Raw genomic sequence first — 20,235 nt, forward strand, 5'->3', positions numbered from 1 at the left:
AGCCGTATCAATGTCAACAGGTAGGCCAAGCATTACGTATTATTAAAAATATGTATTTTATATATTTATTTGAACTATAGAAAAATTTGTAGGTTTCAGATCAGCAAGCAACTTCTGACATGGAACTCCCAATTCAGGCATGATAAGAGGACGAAGACGAACAAAAACTATAATTGGAAAATAACAGATTTTTGGGAGAAAAACATTTCTATACCAGGGAGTCATATGTATTGAACAAACTCAGAATAGACAGTTGCGGAGTTTGAACCCCTTCATACGTATGGGGTATGGGGTTATGTAATTCACAAGCATCACTATTTTTACAAAAAAAATTAAACCCCGTAGCCAAATACAGCAAGCAACACATACAACGCCCCTAGGTCTAATTAAAAATCCTCAGCCTCTCCCTGCATTGATTGCAGCGCGCACAAAGTCCTCGCAGTTCGTAATGCCGCCAGAAAGCACATCAGCTAATACACCAATTATATCGAATGCCTCCTGCAAATCACTGGAAGAACTCATCTCATCGAGCCACGACAGCAACTCCTTAGAGAAATCCACCATCTCCTTTACATTCAAAAGTCGCTCTTTCATCACTACCTCCCAACCTTCCAAGCTTCCACTGTCATCTTCCCCTTCTGATGCAGTAGAAGTACCTTCTGTTCTGGTCAATGACAGATTTGCTGATTTTTGTACCTTGAAGAAACGTTGCAGCTGCTCAATTAAGCCAGTGTAGACAAGCATTGGTCTAATGACGGACAAAAGCTCATCAGCACCCCCAATTTCTGCACTTGGACTTTGGCTTGTATTTCCCGACTCTATCTTGACTATAGGCGATGAACTGGATGATGTGCGACCTGCTGAACGGCCATGCGTGTGCTGCATGTAGGCATGGTATATTCCACGCTGCAAGAAGGCTCGGCGGTGTTGCACCCAGGATTCATGAGATTCCGAGAGAAGTGAATTCACCATCATAAATTGGACAGTTTCTTCAGATCCCAGAGACGGTTGTTTTTCAGGAGTAGAAGGTCTGGAATCTAAGCTAGAAGATGTCAAATATGTTGACACAGACTTGGCCATTGTATGACGCTGAGATGGGCTTCCCTGATCAAGAAGGTGACGCGCCATTTGGATCATGAAAGGAAGAAATCTGGAGTTGCTTTCCCTTCCACCACCTCTGCTTTCTGCACTAAATGATGCCCCAGTCGCAAATCGAGCTAGCATCTATATAACAAAGGATCATAGATGTTAGGGTCAGATTTATGATGCCCAATCAATCCATAGTAGAAAGACATGGATGCGGTCACCTCAAGCAACTCATTCATACTCATGGTACTTGAAGCATCATCACAAGTTAATCAGTTCATGTAAGATAGTAAATGAAATTGCTCTTGTGATATCATTATCCTAAATTTATATTATTCCTAACATGCAAAAGGTTTAATCAAGGAAACCATCAGTATACATTAATCATTTTGTTAATGCAATCTTCTAAACATAGAGAAAATGCAATGCACAAGGGAAGAACAAGACTATCACAACGAAAAGGCTAAATAACAAAAGAGAAGAAAATGAAAGAAAGTGTTATACCAGAACAATGTCATATGTCAACAGCCGAAGACGACTTGCATCAGCACGTCCTAGAGCATTGAGGTTGTCCCAGTACTGGTCAACATAGCGAATATACTGCGCTAATGGAACAGATGGACCTCTCACAGGGAACAAAGAATTGCAAAGAGATTCATTGTTTCTGAGAGTTGCTCCTTCCCACTCTTTCTTTGGATTTTTCAGAGCTGCGTCTGCTCTCTTCGCTTCCTGGTGGCACTGGAAATGAATAATGTTGAAATAACTAACAGTTGTATAAACACACTCCCCACGAGCACTACCAGAAGGCCCTGCACCTAAATTCACTCGTTTGCTATAAGAGTAAACACCAAGCAAGTCAGTAGGCCTTAAACTGTAACCTTCTCGGCAAACCATGCATGCTAACCCATCCTCCTCCTCCTCCTCCACATCTTCTAAACCTTCAAGCAGTGGTCGAGCAACAATAATACGCTCACCACCATCTGAAGCTAGCTCCTGTCGCATTCCAAGCCCCTGAGTTTATGAAGAAAGAGGTAACTATCAGCTTACAGATAATATTAATGCTAACAGGGAGGTCAAATAAGAAAAGAAATGCAAACACGACTAAATACTATCCTAATTCTAACAAAATAATCTTCAAATTAACCTTCTACCATCTCTTACAACGTATTATAGCTTCCACTCACTGACTATAAAGAAGATTACACTCAAGTTCTAAGTTACGAATAACAGGGCAGGATACCCCATTTCCCAACATTGCAACGAAACTTTTTGATGTATATTTAACTTAAGAATTACTGTAAGCAACTAAACTAATCGATCTACTAAAACCTTTGATTCAGTGGCACCTGCTTTCCTTTAATTTAAAGATAAGCCGGGTAAAAAAAACAAAGTCAATGGTAATTACCAGAAGTAATTCCTCTCTCTTCCTTAAAGCTCTACGTCTCATTTCATCCCTGGTGGCATGTCTCAACATCTGCACCTTCTCCTCCAAAAATCCATCTCCTTTTCCCTCCTTATTTGAAAGCGTGTCCAACAAGTTTTCAGCCCTCGCTCCTATCTCATTTTCCCCTGAGACCCCTTCTAAAGCATGAAGCAAAGGTAATATCCCTCCCTGATCAATACACTTCTGAGTGGCCAAATGTCCTGTTGACAAGCCCCTCAGCATAGACAATATCAGTGGAACAGATGGCAATTTTAAGCCTATTGCCCATTCTGTAGTTGATTTAAAACCAGCCTGCCCCGCTACTGAAAAACTATCCCTCAGATGTCCAACTGCAACACCAGTAATACCCCTCTCAAGAATAATGTCTTTCAATCTCTCTCCACAGGAGCTTGTTTTGAGAGACTCAGAGACCCTTACAAAATTTTCTAGTGTGAATCTTTGTTTTGCAGCTTGCTGGGCAATGTTCTCATCTTTTGGGTTATCTTCATGTTCTTTCTGCAGCCGATCATATTCTCTCCAGTCTTGCAAGGGTGGGCTGAAGTGCAGGATAAGAGCTTCCATTGCAGCAGGTTCACCATATGTTAAGTAGGGCAAGATTCTCGCAACCATCTCAGTGTTCCTCTGCTGTTTGTTTGATTTCTTAAGGCCCAAAGGATGAGACAATCTCTCCAGAAACATGAGGACTATTTTCTTGGCCTGTTCACCTGTCTCTTCACTAGTGACAGTAAGAGCACTCTGTGTGATGTTAATGTTGTCACTTTCATTAGCTTCCAGTGTCAGACTCTCAACAATCAGAAGTATGCCTTCAGCAGGTTCCATGGCATCCACAGAAAAGGCACGTCTTGCAGTTTCAAGAAGTAAACCTAAAGCTCCTAACCTCAGCAAGGCCCGCCTGTTCTCTCTTATTTTGCAACAATGCATGAGGAGATTTAGAACAGCTACCAATTGCTCTTGGTTGGACTTGAAATCATCCCGTAAACGCTGTACATTCATATTATAAGTCAGATATTTCAACAATAAGTGGCAAAAGGTTTCCCTTACAAAAACAAAGGAATGAAAAACAAAATAAAAGAAAGGCGTGTAAATCCTGGACATGGAAATCTAACTAAAGGAGTATAACTATACCCACAGAACAACTGAACATCCAGACTGCCCTTTTCTTTAAATAAAAAAAAAAATTTGAGGATGTGAGTAATCTGACAACTGTAAGATTTAGAATCCATAACCCCCAACCCAAAAAGAAAAAGTAAAGATTAGTAACGCAAATGTCAGTGATGGTTTATAAAAGCTGTTTCCCAAGAAATAAATTTTTCAATCCACATGCTTAGGAGTTCAATATGTATCTTACACAGTTATGTTTTACTGCAACATAAATGGAATAAATTTGACTTGAAAAAATAAAAAGGAACTCTTCAAAATCTGGGAAGGACAATAAATGCAAGATGCAACACACCTGGATCATGCTCAATATAATTTCCAGCCCATCATACTCACGAACAGCACCTGCAATAGCAAACTCGACCTCTGGATCTTGTGACTCCTCTCTATCTTCTTCCAATTCTTTTATCATAGGCTCAGTTGCTTCACCATCTAATCCCTGGCAATTGTAGCCAAAAAGATACATCAAAAGACATCAAGGAACAAAGTCAGTAGAAAAAACATCACACTACAGATACACCATAGATCTGTTAGGAATAAAGGATGTAAGGTTGCATCTGGATGAACAAATTTAAATAAGGGATTTGAATGTAAAAACCAAGATTAAGTTGGCTGAAATATTATGGAGAGTACCTATCTTTAGATGTTAGCTAAAGTCATGGATTAATTCAAGACTTTAACTAGAAAATGAATTTGTAGGTGAATTATATCATCTCAAATTTATGCTTTAAATGATTTGACAGTGCAAGAACTTCTTTAGTTTTGTATAGAATTTTATATGTCATTGTTAGAATTTGGTTTCTGCAATCTGATTGTAAGTTTAGGACCAAACTCCTATATATCAAAGATTGACAAATGAATGGAGCAAAAAGGTGTTTCCTTCGTCATTTAGAAGCATACAGTAATCAGTGAACACACTTTTATTTGGTAAATAATTAGATAAGAACATATGTAACAAACCTGAAGCCGATACGTCACTGTCATAGGTGGAGAGTCTCTAGCTGATGGAACAGCATTAGGGGATAACAATGTGGTATTAGCCATGGCGTTTGAAGATTGATTTGACTTCTTCCAGACTTGCTCATAGACTTGAGCTATGCTCAAATCAAGAGAAATAATGTTTCCAGCAACTAGCAATTCCATCCCATAGTCATCTTCAAGAAGACCTAATAGATCCAACTGATGGCAGATTTTATTCTTGACATCCCGCATCAGAGGACCAATCTCAGAACTATAATAGGGATTCTTTGTCATAGACCCCCTAATGAACTCTTCTTGCGTATGTGCCTTGTTTAGAACCAGCAGATACACCGGCTCTTGCTTTGAAGGGCAGATGAGATTGCAGAGCTGCTCCAGTATAAACTGTGCATATAATTGAAAATGAGTGCTGACACATAGGTTGGTGAAAACAAAACTGAATCCCATGCTTACAAATAAAATAAAAGACAAAATAAGATAAATGTTAAAACACACATGCAAAAATGAGAATGGGGAAAACTTGTAGAAGAAACTATGCAGAACCCAAGAACTATGTGACTTTTATCAATATAGAAGGGAAAAAAAAACTAATATGAACTGGATAATTAAGACACTACATTAGTACTTTCATGGGTTATAAAATGATCTTAAATCATAATTTGGAAAATAGTACATAATGCACAACAATAAATTCGTCCATACCAGGCAAGTTCGGCCCTTTCTCTCCTCTCCATGGTTTTGCAAACCACAGATACAGGCTCGAATGAACTGCCGTTTATTTTCACTGCTTTCAAGCAAAAGGCTATCTAAAAGCTCTTTCAGAAGCCGATTGCAATCACTAATTAACTTCGTCTTCTGCACTACCAAGCCACGAATAACAATAAGAGCCTCAAGAATCTCCGACAGCAAATTGTCTCGCATGAATCTGACATCAAGATGAATTAAGTAAGATATCAAGAATGAAATCAGTTAAGCAAAAAATTAAAAAATAGTAAAGAAATCAATTGTACCTGGATCTAATATTTGGAACCTCCAAAAATTTACCAAGCAACTCTATAAGCTTGTGGAGTATAAATCCCTGTGAAATGTCAATATGCATGCTCCTTTCTAGGGACTCGACATTGCCCACTTCTTGAGTAATTAGTTTACAAATTGTGCCCAGGCATCCACGCACAGTCAAAAACAGACGGGCATCTTCTGAATCTATCATCTTGAACAGTGACTCAAAATATTCCGCAGCACTTTCACCAGCAGAAAGAGTTGCTGGTAACAAGGACACAAGTAAGTTCAATAACCGAAATCGTCTTGATGTACTTTGGGCACAGAGCAGACTTATCAACATGCACATCTCCGACCTTATAGATTGAGAACAAGCACTAAGAACAAGTTCAGTAACCCATGACCCCAGCTCAAATGCTGATAAGTCATTCTTTGCTGTCTTACTAGTACGCCGCTTCCACCTGAGTGCATATTTAAGAGCAAGGAAATCTTGTCTTTGAGGTCGAGTCCTCTGGCTACCACCTTTAGTTGACTGGGACACTTTGTATTGCCTTCTAACAAAATCAAGATATGATGCCCCCTTCTCCCACTCAGCATAGCTTAATAATTGAATATCCTGAGTCTTTTGTGATGCATCCCAGTTTTTATCTAATGATTCTGGAGTAGGCTTGCCCCCACTGCCAAGTCCACCCAAAGATCCAGATATAGAATTACTTTCATCCTTGATCTGCGAACCAGTAGTAGCTTTTCCCATGCTAGGCTCTTTATCTGGTACATCAGGTTTTGGAGGAGTACATGCCTGAGATATAATCCTCAGACAAGGAAGAATAACGTGCTCAGAAATGGCAGGATGCTTAGCACCCAATTTGATAGAAGAAAATAACAGCTGGAAAACAACACGCAATCTCGATTCCCAAAATTCATCAGCAAGCGAACATACTTCTGACAGCAATGATAACTCTTCACGGGTGGCCAGAGCAATGTCCATGGAGCGATGATGTTCAAGGCAGTACATCACCTTTTTCTGTATTAAGCTATTCAACTCGGTCACTGCATTTATATCACCCTCAGAAAATGCACAAAGAACTGTTCTAGCTTGCACACGAGCCATTTTAGGACCTTGATGAATGTTATTTTCAAATAGTTCTGTTAAGATGCTAGCAGCAACAAGTTGTCTCTTGGAACTTGGATGCTTTGACAGCACCTGTAATACCTCTAGGCACTGTGTCACAAACGTAGTAGCACAGCCGTAGCAATTATTTGGAGACCTGGAAACCACAAATCTTGAAGCAGCAACTCCACTATCTGCACGTTTCTGGTGCAAATAATTCATCAAAACCCGGCGTAATCCTTGCAGTGTCTGAACACTTTTGCTGACAGAATCAAAAGCTGCTTTGCACTTCTCACCGTATAGGACACCAAGAAGAGCTATTTTTCGGTTAATCTTACATGCAGGCCCAGGTAAGGAGACCATCATTTGCTGAACAGAATCCTTCTGTTGCGAATCTATTTCATTCTCGCCAACACTTGAAACAATCTTAAGGAGGGGCTTCTTGAATCCTAAAAGTTGCTGATATCTCCTATGAGCATTTTCTGATTCAGTTTCTATAGCAGCCAACCCTCTCTTCATATCTTCATCATTTTCCATGTCATCAAAAGTAAAACTTGGCTTCGCCATGAAATTGAACTCAAATCTACCATATTTACTATAGCCACACTCATTGCAGAGAAAGGAATCCAGATTTTCATAATTAATGTTGCGGCATTGCCTGCATTGATATGCATTCTCGTGGCAATTGCCGCATATACCATGCTTATCAGTGACTGGTCGACTGCAACGTGGGCATTGCAATGGTTCAAGAGACAAAGCCTGAAGATTTTCGTAAAAGGAATCCAGCTCAATCATGAAGTTACAAGCTGTTATTGGAATGGGAAACTCCACTTTAAGTTCAGTCTGATTGAAAGCAAGATGACAACTCTTGGCCCGTTTCCACAGAGACCAATTATTCTTCAATTCTGACAAGTCAGCCACAGGTCGATTATTGTAATACAGGTTCAAAACTTTCACTGATTTAGACTTCCGTGCATCATGAACATTCATGGTCACAGTCTGGATGGTGTAACTCCCAGTACATTTCACTATGATGCGGTTGTCAGTGAATTTTGTTTCAGATTTCAGACTTTCTAGCTTCATCCTGCTGTATGGTACCTCAGGAGAGCTGCAGGCAACACAAGGCTCACTCTCAAGATAGTACCCATCAAATTCAACTAATCCACTTAAAGTGTTGTATATGCGGGAATTTGGATGATTAGCTAAAAGCTCATTTTGTGAATGAAGTGTTTCAAAGAGGCATCTGATTACATCAGGGGTTAAGCATCGATCCACAAGTTCACTGCTCTGTTGCTTTGAGCTGATATCTGGAACTTTACCCAGCAACCATGTGACAAGTTCAGTATACTCAACAATATTTTGACCATACATTGGTAGACATTTTACTTTCTGCAAGAGAGCCATCATCATAGTTTCCTTGAATGATTGCTTAGCATGATGCCAAACACCAAAAAGAACACACTTGGCCTCTGCACGCACAGAGCTAGAATTCCATTCCAGCAAAAAGCAATCAATGAATTGCTTCAAGACATCTCCACCCTTGTCACTGAAGATATCTATCACCGACTCCATATCCAAATAGGACTTGTCCGAACCAGATTCTGTTCCTTCTTCACCTTTCTTCTTCTTTTTGGGATCCTGAGATTGTGACCCTGATTTGTTTGAATTAATACCTGAATCCACAGCTTCATTTTTCTGTAATGAATTACCAATATCCTTTCCTGCGTAGAAGGAAAGATTCAACAGCTTCAAAATCTGAATAACTGACTCTTCTCCAAGATAGAACACTCCGTTTATCAAGAATGGCAAAAAATCTGAATGCCTCAAACAGTACTTCTGCCAGTTCCGAGGTCGTGCCGCAGCTACTTCAGCCATAGTAGAGAGACATTTAACTATCTTAACACTTCTCTCATATGACAAAGGATTTTGAAACCCACCAGATTTGTTCACATGTTTGAAAAGTTTTTTCATCTCACTTGAAAACTGCCAAGAGTCTCGCACACTATAATAATGAGTTTTGCTTCCAGAGAGATGGAGGAAAAGCCGCCTTGCATATCTTCTCACAAAAGTCGTGTGAGGATTGTTAATGTAACTGCACAGGACATCTTGATATCCATCTAGCTTCAGATCCTTGCCAGAGGAGATCTTTGACACCTTCTCTTTCTCTCCGGTCTTGTCTTGCTTTTCAGGTCTGACCAAAGTGTATACCAGCCGAAAGGTATTCTCCAACAACAACCTATGGTAGTCCATAAAAATATCTGTACGGTGGGCTTTTGCATATGAGTCTGAAAAGAAAGGAGAAAAATTACCAGCCACAACATCCCTTCGAACTGTTAACAGAGCTCCACAGCCAGAACCAGGTCCTGCATTTTCATAATTAACAGAAGGGGACTTAAAAACATGCATTAGCTGCTGCAATATGTCCATTAAGTAATTGACAACAGACTGCTGCCTAAGGGAATTGCAAGCTCGAAGCAGCTGGGATGCAAAGTCATTTTTCTCTTGATCATCCAAGGAAGATGAAGCAGCAACTGAGGTGGATGACGAGATCTGGATGATGGTTTTATCATGTGTTTCTGCTGTCCCACTAGGTTTTGGCATGGAACTATCACTGCCAGGCTGGTGCCAGTTTCGTAGCATCAGGGTAAAGAACATGAATATAAGTATTGCAACTTCCCCAAATGAACAGCGAGCTTTCGCAACCAAGGGTTGGTTAAGATTAAGCTCATCCAGAAACCACCGAATTAATTTCTCTAAATCTAAGCTTTCAGGCTTTGAGATGTCTATAAACGGTCCACCAACAGCAGAAGATAATCTGTAGAAGAGCTGCATAATAGGAATCGCCCGGACCCCTGATGTTGACTGCATCCATCCCTTTAATTGTTCAAGAAGCTCAGAGAGAATCAAGGAATTCAAAGCTCGTTTCGAAGCAGAAATTGAAACCGGGTCATTCACTGAAGCAGAAAACTCCCCAGACTCATTGGGCTCAAGGACATGAATTGATGGAGCAGAATTCTGGGTCCTCGAATCTGCAGTTACTGGCAATATGCTTGAATCACTTACATCATCTGGTGTGAAGTGGAACTCATTGCCATCTCCCCCTAGTGATTCCACTTCAATGGGTATTGCTGTCATAGGATGATCTCTAGAGTGAGGTGGAGGGAGACGGTCTGCATCCAAAACTTCATAGCATGCCTCACACAGATCAAAATCAGGACAAACAGTACAATGCCATCGCCGTCTAAGTATAGGAACAGTGGTGCAACCATCACAACAGTATTGAACAGATGAAGTGATGGAATCTTCTTCAATCATTACTTGGGCATTTCTGCCAGTAGTGTCAGCATGCACAGGGGCAGATACTGCATTTTCTGCAGCATCATCTGTGGCCAACATAGTTTGCTTGGGAAATGGAACCTGAAGCAACCTTGATGATATAGCCAAGCTGGAAAGAAAATGGTAGTACACGTGACTAACTGAAAAAAACTAAAAAACAAGTTGAACTCACCATGATGTAATAATAACAATTACCTGGTTGAGGTCTGAACAGCCTCATTGGGCGAAAAGAGAAGCTTTTTAAATAATACAACAGCAGGTCCAACAGAGTGTACCCCTGTATCCTTTCCGTGCAAAGCCAGGCATTCAGCATAACAATAAATGAGTTCTACAGAAGATATGACAATGTTGTTCATTGTTTGTGTGTCAAGCTGCTCTAAGTCCAAAATTCCCCACAGAACTTGAATAAGCCCATCCACAACTTCAGAACCTGCATCAGGGATGGGAAGAAAGATCCTTTAATTTAAAATGAAGGATGCAGGATGAGTGGAGCAAGCAACCCAAGATAACAAAATGGTTAAAGAAAAATAAAAAAGGCAGTAAATGATCTGAAGAAAAGAAAAAACCATTATGTATGTATAAACTTGCAACACCACTTAAAGAATTGTATCTCTTCTTCCAGTAAGCACTTAAGGAGGTCAAGCTGTACAAGTTAACAAAATGGCAGCAATATGGATAAAATCATAATACTTTCTAAAAGATCATCTCCTTTTTCCCCTTTTAAATAACTACTTCAAAGACAACAACAATCAACCCATGTCTGTACAAAAATTAACAAAGCTCAAGCCACAGTAACATTCCAACAAAACCCAGTCAGGCGTAGGAAAAAATCAAAATATTATTAACATGGAAAAGAACTGCTGTTTTAGAATGTCAGAAAAGTACCTAATAATAGAGTGTAAAACCGATATAGGTAGGCATTACAATAGCACATCAAATAAGGTGATTCAACCCTTTATATGATGCATGCACAAGAAGAAACTACAAATGAAATAATGCAAACTGTACTTGATCAAATCTTATGGGAAGTACTGTATCATAAAATTTCATACAAATAACTAAAAGGAAAAACAATAATCTATATATAAATTGGATATTCATACATTATAACTAGGCTGCAAGAAGAACAAAAAATAAACTGTACCACCAATGCCATGATATGGCATGAATAAGCTACAGCCACTTATCACCAATCTCAAAGAAATCAGTGAACAGGTAAGACACATTTTAAGTTGATAAGTTAATATACAGCAAGGAAAAGAACCTCAGCATTATCAAAGCTCACTAAGTTGAGGAATTTAGGCAGCGAGATTCACTCAGTTTCTATTCCCGTAATAGGTTGAGGTACCATCTACGACACATACTTTTATGATGTGGTTACTACTTAAGGAACATATACTACATCCACCACAAGAGAATGTGAAGTCTTAAACATGTAAACAACTTGGGGCATCAGAGAATGTGTGAAATACCATTTTTCTCTAAGAATGTAGCCAGATTTGAGCGACGGTGCAATGCAATCTTAGATACTGCCCGCATCTGGGCTGTAAACTCTTCAACTATCCATGCCCCTGCAGTACCACCAACCCCAAGCCTTGAAGAGAGTACAGAGGTCGACTTCACCACCCCAAGAAGCCGCATGGTGTCCTTAACCTGAAGGAGAAGATGTCAATTACTGATTAAACAACACATTTCTTCATTTACTAATGCACAAATAAGGACGATCATGCATTGCAAGAAAAAATGTTAATGCATCATATGAATCAAAAGTGGGTAATTACATGATAGTAGGTATCTTTTTTGGGGAACACAGCCTGCAAGACATGGCAAGCAGCAGCCTGCAACAAGGGCTCTCGGTCACTCTCAAATATTTTTTCTAATAACTGCTTGCACCTCAGTTTCATTAGCTCCGGATTAACTTCCTCAGCTCTGGAGCAACCCTGAGACCTGCTCAATGAATAAATGCTGGATAGAAGCTTAAGACCATCTGCTATGACCTGCTCCTGTATAGAAGCAGACTGCATTGATCGGCGTTTTTTCCCAGATCCTGAAAGCAAGGAATTACAACCAAGCACACGAGCTTCCATATCAAGTACAGCATCCATCTTTTCTTTCCAACCAAATTCATCTTTGGCTCGACCATATACTTCAAGGCAGTCAATTCTAGGCAGAGCAGATCCATTGAAGGTTGGTCCAACAGAGATTGTAAATTCTTCATCAGCAAGGAGCGACTCAGCAACTGTAAATGGTATATCATACCAAGACCGCATGCCTTCATCTAATTTAATGACCCGGTGGAAAATAGTAATGTCTGAGGGTATATGGTTTGCCGATGTATTACCAACATGCACGCGAAACCCAACCATGATGATATCAGGGTTTGAATTGAAGACAGATATCTGAGGCAGAAAAGGAAACAATGTTAGAACCATAGTATTTTAAGTTAAACATGAAAGCAAGTTCATTAGAATAGATACAACCGAAAACAGAGTGGATTTGGAACAAGCGGAAGAAAGGAGATGAAACCAGAAACAAGAAAGGAGATGAATACCAGAAACTAGACTAAGCATGCCATGTAAGAAAGGAGAAAGGCGATGAACACCAGAAAATAGACTAAATGCCATATACGCCAGGTCACTAGACCCTTTTGCAACAATTACCTTAAATCCCGCAGGGCTTGGACTTTCTAGAAAACCATCCTCAGATGCCAAGCTTTGCTTAGCCCCTTCAGAATCACCATTTCTGATGGCATCACCACCCAGTTTCACATCTGCTGTTATGCACACTGTTTTCTCAAAAAAATCAAGTGGAAATTCAGGGTTAACACCAGCATAAGCCTTATTACTGAGAATGCCGGAACCCAATTTTTTGACTTTCTCTGCTGTTACACTAGCACCAGCATCGACTCCCATTGGAACATGTGAGTATATCTGAAGGCTACCATCATCGTGCAAAACAAGACAGTGAATCTTATCTTTGGATAAAGGCTTATAAGCAGTTACTCCAACAAGAGGTGAAGTCGAACCCACTGCATGTCTCAAGTTCTGTGCGAATAACTCCTGCGATCCCATCGATACAGCAATGGCAGAATTTAATTTTATACTTGAGAAGCAAACGAATAACCCACTGCCTGCCAGCAATTCCTTCCAACGATGAAGTCCAGCAGACCGCAGTTTACCATCTTGCTCCTCCTCGTATATAGTAGATACCTCACTTAGAGATGTGGCATTGGGGCTTAGCCGACCAACCAAAGCAGTGCCATCTTGATAGGATAGGAAAAGTAATTTGTATGCTGATGAAAAGTACAAAGATGAACCCTTCGCGTTTATCTCTTTATCCTGTATCTGGATTACTTCCTTCAAAGGTGTAGCCCCAACATTACCGTCCACTGACAACTCTAGCCTGAATAGCCTTCCATTTTCTGAAAGAACAATAAGAAACATCCTCCCTAGAGTTGCCAAAAGAAGTGTTGCATCCACAATCATATCATCTGGCAGTGTGAAGTAGTGTATGGGACTGATGTTGTCCTGAGATAGATCATATATTTTGACAAACCTGTTGGTAACCACCATTAATTGAACCTGAGAACCTGGAACCCAATCAACCCGTCTGATATATGCACCTTGCAGTGCCAGTTCAATGGCAAGACGATCAGTCACTTCACCACGAGGATTCAAGGTAAGGACCTGGCAATCTTCATAGCCTGCTACTGCAAGATAATTCTCCACCACTGGATTGAAAGTAAGCTGCACAATTTCAAATCGAACAACATTCTTGGAGAGGGGCTTAACATTGGTTTTGTCTGCTGTCACCGGTGCAATGGTGGCCTGTCCAATCAACTGCCCAACATCAAATATAGCAACTTTATCACCTTCACCAACAGCAAGTCGCCCTCGAATACTGACACTGAGCAAGGATTTGACAAGAGAACCACTAGCTAAATGTGATTTAAGTTCCTTAGCATTGGAATAGTCTGCCTTTATTTTCAGGTCTAAGGAGCCGCTTTTATATGCCTTCTTCAATTGCAAGAGGTCAACACCAAAAGAAAGCACCTTGTCTTTACCAAGAATGATCTTATTATCTTTTGACAAGTTGGACTCTCTTCTACTAGTTATATAGGGGAACAATGAGGAGCAAAGCTCAAGCACCTGACCTTCAACATCAAGTTCTTCAAGCAACGGTGTGATCCCATCCTGAAGCTCTCTTGGGATGGATAGTCTGAGAGAGTTATCTACATCGGTACTAGTATCCTCGTCAAGATCTGAATCACTTTCTGGCAGCTGCTCTCCATCCTCAGTGAAAGGTAAAAAGGACTGGAAATTACTAGTACTACGGATGGGGGCGCTACTACTTCCTGTGTACTTGCGTGGCTTTAGGCATTGACAATTGCTGCCTCTAACACCCCCAGCTCCACAATCACAAAAGAAACGACTAGAGCGAGAATAAACAACACGATGACCACGGTGACAAACTTTTGCACACACAGAGCAACAGCCTTTTGAGACAGTCAGATCACATGTATAACAGAAGTACCAGTGTTGTTCCATGAAATTGCTACCGCTAGAAGTAAATGTGCAAACTTTAGAAGCAAGGGCCCTTTCACTGTTAGTATCGTCTTCGTCATCCTTATCCAGGCTAGCCACCTCACCATCAGAAGTTCCATCATCCTCATCCTCGTCTACAGAAGTTGCATCACATTCAAGAGCGATGGACCCACCTTCTTCATTAGTAGAAAGGACCAATGTCTCGGAGTTCTTCCTTGAACCTACGGGCCTTGAAGCCATAGGTCCCATACCAAAAGCATTTCCAGGCAGAGATTTTCCTGACAACTTTTCTGGGGTATTCTTACCAGACCCACAATCACTTAAGACACTACAGAAAAAGTCAAAAAGAAACTTCAGGCCTGGTAGCAGGCAATCATTGCCGGTCAGCTTCGGCATCAGCATTATGGTCCTCTTTAAAAGAAATTTCACTGAAGCATCACCCTTTGATAGCTGAACAACAAAATGGAAAAATGATTTGGCAACATGAATATCAAATTTCAAAAATGCAGGATCAAGGGAGACCAGCACAGCTTCAAAAATATGACTCTGCAGTTCTGTTGATTTCAAATCAGAAGGTGGCGATACAATGCATAAAATAAAGTTCATGGTCGACTCCCTCAGAGAGAGAGAACTTCCTTTTGCACTGTTAACTCCACCTGAAGCTTCCACAACACAACCTAAGAGCCTCTTCTCCAACCACTTGGAAAGCAAAAGTAAGTCCATGCTGAGAAATTTGTTTTGGATCTTGTGTTTAAGATCAGGACACAGCTCTCCAGTTAACAGATCAACAAAAAAGCTAAGAACCTTTATGTTAACTGTCTCAGAGTAACAATTATGTAGAGCGTCAATTAGAACCAGTAAATCACCATGCTGCACGCCGAAAAGAGCCTTCACCTGCTCTGGGACATCTTCTACTCCAAGATAGAACTTAAAAATATCAACCTTTGTAGGGTCTTTTCTAAGGCTATCCATCATATCAATAGCCTTGGTGATTATGCACTCATAAATGCTGTTGTCGCTTACTCCTCTGGCATTAATGTCCCTTAGAAAACCCTCCAAGTGCTCTAATAGAATTAAATTGGCATAGTCTGACCCACCCAAGCCTGCACTCAAGCTTTCATAAATGGTTTCACATTTCCCGTGAATGCTTTCAAAGATCCTATCAAACTTGATTGTCACAACAGTATCAAGAATTTGACGAAGTACCTCAATCTCCACGCCGACATTTCCTATCACATTTTTTATTTTAAGCAAACCAACAAGAATGGAAATTATCCCTCTTATGTTAAAAATGCAAGAAAGAAGAATTCCACTATGAGTCTGAAGATTAAATGGGAAACCATGTAACATACATTCCCAGGAGACCCTGCACAAAATTCCTGAAGCTCTTTTATCAATAATAGCATCAAACTTTACCAACAGGTCAAGAACAGACTCCAGACGAAAAGAATAAGTGCCAGTCTTTTCAAGCTCATCCTGAAGGCATCTGTCAAATCCTGAATGTTTAAAGAGCAAGAGTGGTGAAAACCCATCAGCATCCTTCTGGCTATTACCAAACGTAGCAACAAAAGCTTTCTGATAAGCCTGTAAATATCTTTTCAACAAAGATGAAAATATCTTAAACAACATTGAAACATGACCAGCATCCATCAAAGAAGAAATCATCCCTTCGGCAACAGCAATATACTCATTGTCCTTAGACATGTTCTCTATCCAGTTTGAACCCACTCCTGTGACTCTATTCTTCGCACCATACCTCCAGATGCCAACATCAAGCAAGGAAAGTGCCAAAGACAACCACATTGCCTTTCTCAAAAAACCCCAGCCTAATTCCTCAATGTATTCAGGTACAAGTTCAGCGTCTAAGTGCTGAAGCAAATGAACTATAACTTCAGAAAAATTATTTTTCACACCAACGCCATGATGACCTAGAATTGAATGGCTGAAGTAAAAGAAATTTGCTATTTCAGAAGTGTCAAGAGTCTGTGGATCACTCCCTAAAGGAAGCTGATGGTCTGTTGCAGTGCCAATAGTTGGAAAGTCCCAACAAAGTACGAAAATGTATCTTTCAATAATGAGATCCTCCACCACTGCAGCCTGTTTACCTTTCCAGAACCCCAGAATTGATGACATGGTTGAACAGATGTCATCCCAACTCAAGCATAATCTGTCAATATTAAGACTGTCTGTGCACAGCGAAGCAGGGAGGGCAGATATATCAATCAGTTGATGAATTAAGGGACTGATGTCAGGCTCTTCTTCACACCATGTAGTCATTACATTTTTAAATACAATTGAGACCCAAGATGACAAATGATCGTTCACCCCAGGCTGTGAACTGGAGTACGGAGCTTCCCTCAACTTGGATCGTAGATGTACAAGCAAAGATGAAGGACAAGTCTGTGGGTAAAATATCATATGGCGAAGCACTAAAATCAACCTTGAAACCAGTAAAGCCCAGCAAGACAAATGTGTACTGTTAGAACTCGAAGCTGGAGCACCAATTGTTCTGAGAGCAGAAAATATTAACTTTGCATGTGATGCCCTTTCCTCTTCAGACGATAAGTGAAATGCCACAAGAAGAATCTCAATATGAAAAGGAGATGGAAGGGCCTCAAGAAGCTCCTTAAAGCTAGGGCATTTTAAAGAAATAGCTTTTGTCTTCTCAGAAACAAAATCCACAAACCCCCTGAAAATTTGGTTTCTCAACCGGCTGCCAGCCAAACCCACCCTACAGAAAAGGGTGTGAGCTAGCAAGGTAAGGGTCTGATTATTGTAAACAAAAGTATCATTCTCAACATTCAAAACTTTCTCAACAAAGTACTCTTCCAGTGAATCAGATAAAGCATGGCGTGTGACAAGGTCCTGAAACAAATCAAAACAAAGTTCATGGGCATGCCCAATCTTTCTCTCTTCATGTGATAGAGAATAGCCCTCAGCACTCCTCTCCTCAGCGCATCCCTGACTGTGGAGTAAGGACAAAAAAATATCAATATGGCTTTTGCTAAGCTTTGAGCAGCCATCCTCAAAAACGGATGGATGCCATTCAGGAGAGAAGATGCACACTTTAAAAAAGCTCAACAGTTCTGTAGCAGCTTCCATTGGCATATTACTCTGGCTAGAGCTAGAGTTAGCAACAACTGGTGGCTGATCATATCCGTCAGTAGATCCACGGCCACTTTCAGAGAAAAGGTCTCCAAAAAGGGCTTCTTCTTCATGGCAAACCACATTTTCCAATTCAGAGCTGCAAGTAGTTTTTGCACAACTAGAATATGACCTCTCCACCTTTGGCCTCAGTTTCACTCCCTCCGAATGAAGGAACAAGATAAGATGCATTAGATCATCCATCCATTGCTTTGAGGAAGGGAATATCATCCGTACTAGATGTTCAAATGTGAACCTGTGAAGTAAAGGAACTTTCTCAGAATGAACAATGCATGAAGGGGAATCAAGAAAATTGACGCTACTGCCAACAAGTTCTGTGTCTAACTCCTTCCAATTGACAGCCCGACTAGTCTGTCTCTTAAGGTCGTGAATGAGCATCAATATGTAAACAACAATTCGTGGAGAATAAGCTAGTGGGGGCTTCAGGTTAGCAGCAGACTTGTTATATCTCCATACAGAAGAGTCTAAATTATCTAGTATGGAAGCTACCACACACACTTGGACATTCAAGAAAACACTGCTGTTGCAGAAAGTAACCCGGACGAGTTCAAGGAAGTCTTCCAGTAGCAACAGTGTGAGGCTCTCAAAACTACCATCGGCTGCAACATTGCTATTTACAAACTCAAATCCAGATCTAAACAACACAGGCACTGCATCAGCAAAAGTACCAACTGCTTGCACCAATGAGGCATCATATTCAATATATGGGATGTCCTTCGTGAGACTTCCAAGTAGCTTTATAATCCTCAAACTGAAAGACAGCCTCTTATAGAAGTTTGTCCCAGCCATCTTCTCATCAAACATATCTGGGAGCACAATGAGTTCCTTACAGAGCAAGATCAAACGTTGAATACACCCCACGTGAGCAACTGCCCAATGTTGAGATAGAAAAACCAATTTGTTCAAATCCTGGTGGACAGTAGGCCCACCGAACCCACTGGTCTGCCTATCAGATTGTATGCACTCAGAAGCTAAAGACATAAACAGACGATCCACCGGTTTCTCTGACCTTGAACAATTGACACCTTCTCATACACATAAAAAGTATATAACATCAGTACCAGTACGACATGAGGCAACAACACTAGAAGAAATCAAGTCTTACAACCAAAACAATCACCTTGAGGGCCACATTTAATGTGGTTATCAAACTCATTACCACAAGAACTACTGGTAACAGATGGTAACAATTCCACCAGACTATCAACAGAGCAAGGTTGCAGTGTGTCAGGTGCTTTATCCATTTCATCAACCAACGCTATCTCCAAAAGCTGCACCATAATACTCTGCAAAACCAACAAGAATTGGACTATCAAAACAAGATAAAGCCACTACTCACCTCCCCAAACATGTGTAAACGGGTAGCAATGCAGAACACTAAATACATAAAAATTAAAATTAATTTTTTTTTTACTATTATTATTTTATTTTTTTTTAAAGGGTTTTTTGGAATAATCAGAAACCAACCCAACAAAAGAGGACCTCATCCATAAATCCAAAAAAATATGGGTACAGGGGGCAGAGAGAAAATAAAAATGATCTCCCTCTCTCCCTCCTTCACACAAGACAGAAGACAACAGAGCAAATTGATGTTTGCAATTAATGCGGCTAAGCAGAAGTAACATTCAAACTAAACTAGTCATATCATATCGAAAGAAGAACTACTAACCTGAATGCTCATATCTTCGCTGTTAAATTCTGATCTCTCCAAATAACATACAGCAAATTCCAACGACAGTTGCACAATGGCAACGATTATTGCTTCCGCTTGCCCCACTACAAAGAAATTAAGTACATTTATTACCACTAGCGAAAAGTACAACCACTTACATGTAAAAGCAAAAAAAGCTAGAAGCTACAGGCATACAGAGAAAACTAGCAACAACCCACAATCAAGTACTTGTAATTTGATATACTCTACTTCTATATTCAAAAGATAGCAAGAGAAACTCAAGCGGAAAGAGTAGGCCACTAATTTCACGTAGAAGAAAATGAAATGAAGCCAAGTACCCAATAGAGATCGAGAGGAGGAAGCGATGGCATAGGCAATCGAATAAACTGCTTGAATTTGAGAATCGGCCCATGATTGGAACCCTAGCTTCCCGTCTCCGGCGGCCTCAACGCCGCGTTTAAGAATCAGAAAAAGGTTCTCGAGGCCAGGTCTGATGGAGTCGGAGGAGGAGCGCAGCCTCTGCAAGAGATCAGCAGAGGTGATGGGTTTGTTTTCCGAGTAGAGAGACTCGGCGAGTTTGGGGAAGGCCTCGGCCATGAGGAACGAGACGATCGGGTGAAAGACAAGTGAGAATTAGTGCATCGGAGAAAAGGCGAGAAGAAGAAGAAGAAGAAGAAGAAGAGTGTTTGGGTCGGCAGTGAGGTTGAAAAATGAAATGGGTCTATGGAATAAAAATGTAAAT

At 40.5% G+C, this 20,235-nt stretch overlaps 1 protein-coding gene across 1 annotated transcript; it reads right to left on the reverse strand.

Moving 5' to 3' along the window:
• Nucleotides 1-188: 188 nt before the first annotated feature.
• LOC117621473 (auxin transport protein BIG) lies at nucleotides 189-20,213 on the reverse strand. The gene is made up of 14 exons (XM_034351974.1): nucleotides 19,832-20,213; nucleotides 19,491-19,597; nucleotides 18,942-19,107; nucleotides 12,773-18,846; nucleotides 11,894-12,511; nucleotides 11,585-11,765; nucleotides 10,308-10,542; nucleotides 5,677-10,221; nucleotides 5,369-5,591; nucleotides 4,649-5,050; nucleotides 3,984-4,127; nucleotides 2,492-3,511; nucleotides 1,591-2,097; nucleotides 189-1,224 (listed from the first exon to the last, which is right to left on the reverse strand). The coding sequence occupies exons 1-14, from the start codon at nucleotides 20,088-20,090 to the stop codon at nucleotides 397-399; spliced, it is 15,309 nt and encodes a 5,102-aa protein (XP_034207865.1). The 5' UTR covers nucleotides 20,091-20,213; the 3' UTR covers nucleotides 189-396.
• Nucleotides 20,214-20,235: the final 22 nt, after the last annotated feature.

The sequence above is a fragment of the Prunus dulcis genome, chromosome 3 (assembly GCF_902201215.1).
Source record: "Prunus dulcis chromosome 3, ALMONDv2, whole genome shotgun sequence".
NCBI classification, from domain to species: Eukaryota; Viridiplantae; Streptophyta; class Magnoliopsida; order Rosales; family Rosaceae; genus Prunus; species Prunus dulcis.

Coding starts and splice junctions, on each gene's coding strand:
- LOC117621473 (XM_034351974.1), bottom strand. CDS start 20,090: ATGGCCGAGGCCTTCCCCAAACTCGCCGAGTCTCTCTACTCGGAAAAC. Junction 12,512..12,772: donor CAAGCCCTGCGGGATTTAAG/GTAATTGTTGCA, acceptor TTTCTGCCTCAG/ATATCTGTCTTCAATTCAAA. Junction 1,225..1,590: donor TGACATATGACATTGTTCTG/GTATAACACTTT, acceptor TTTGTTATATAG/ATGCTAGCTCGATTTGCGAC.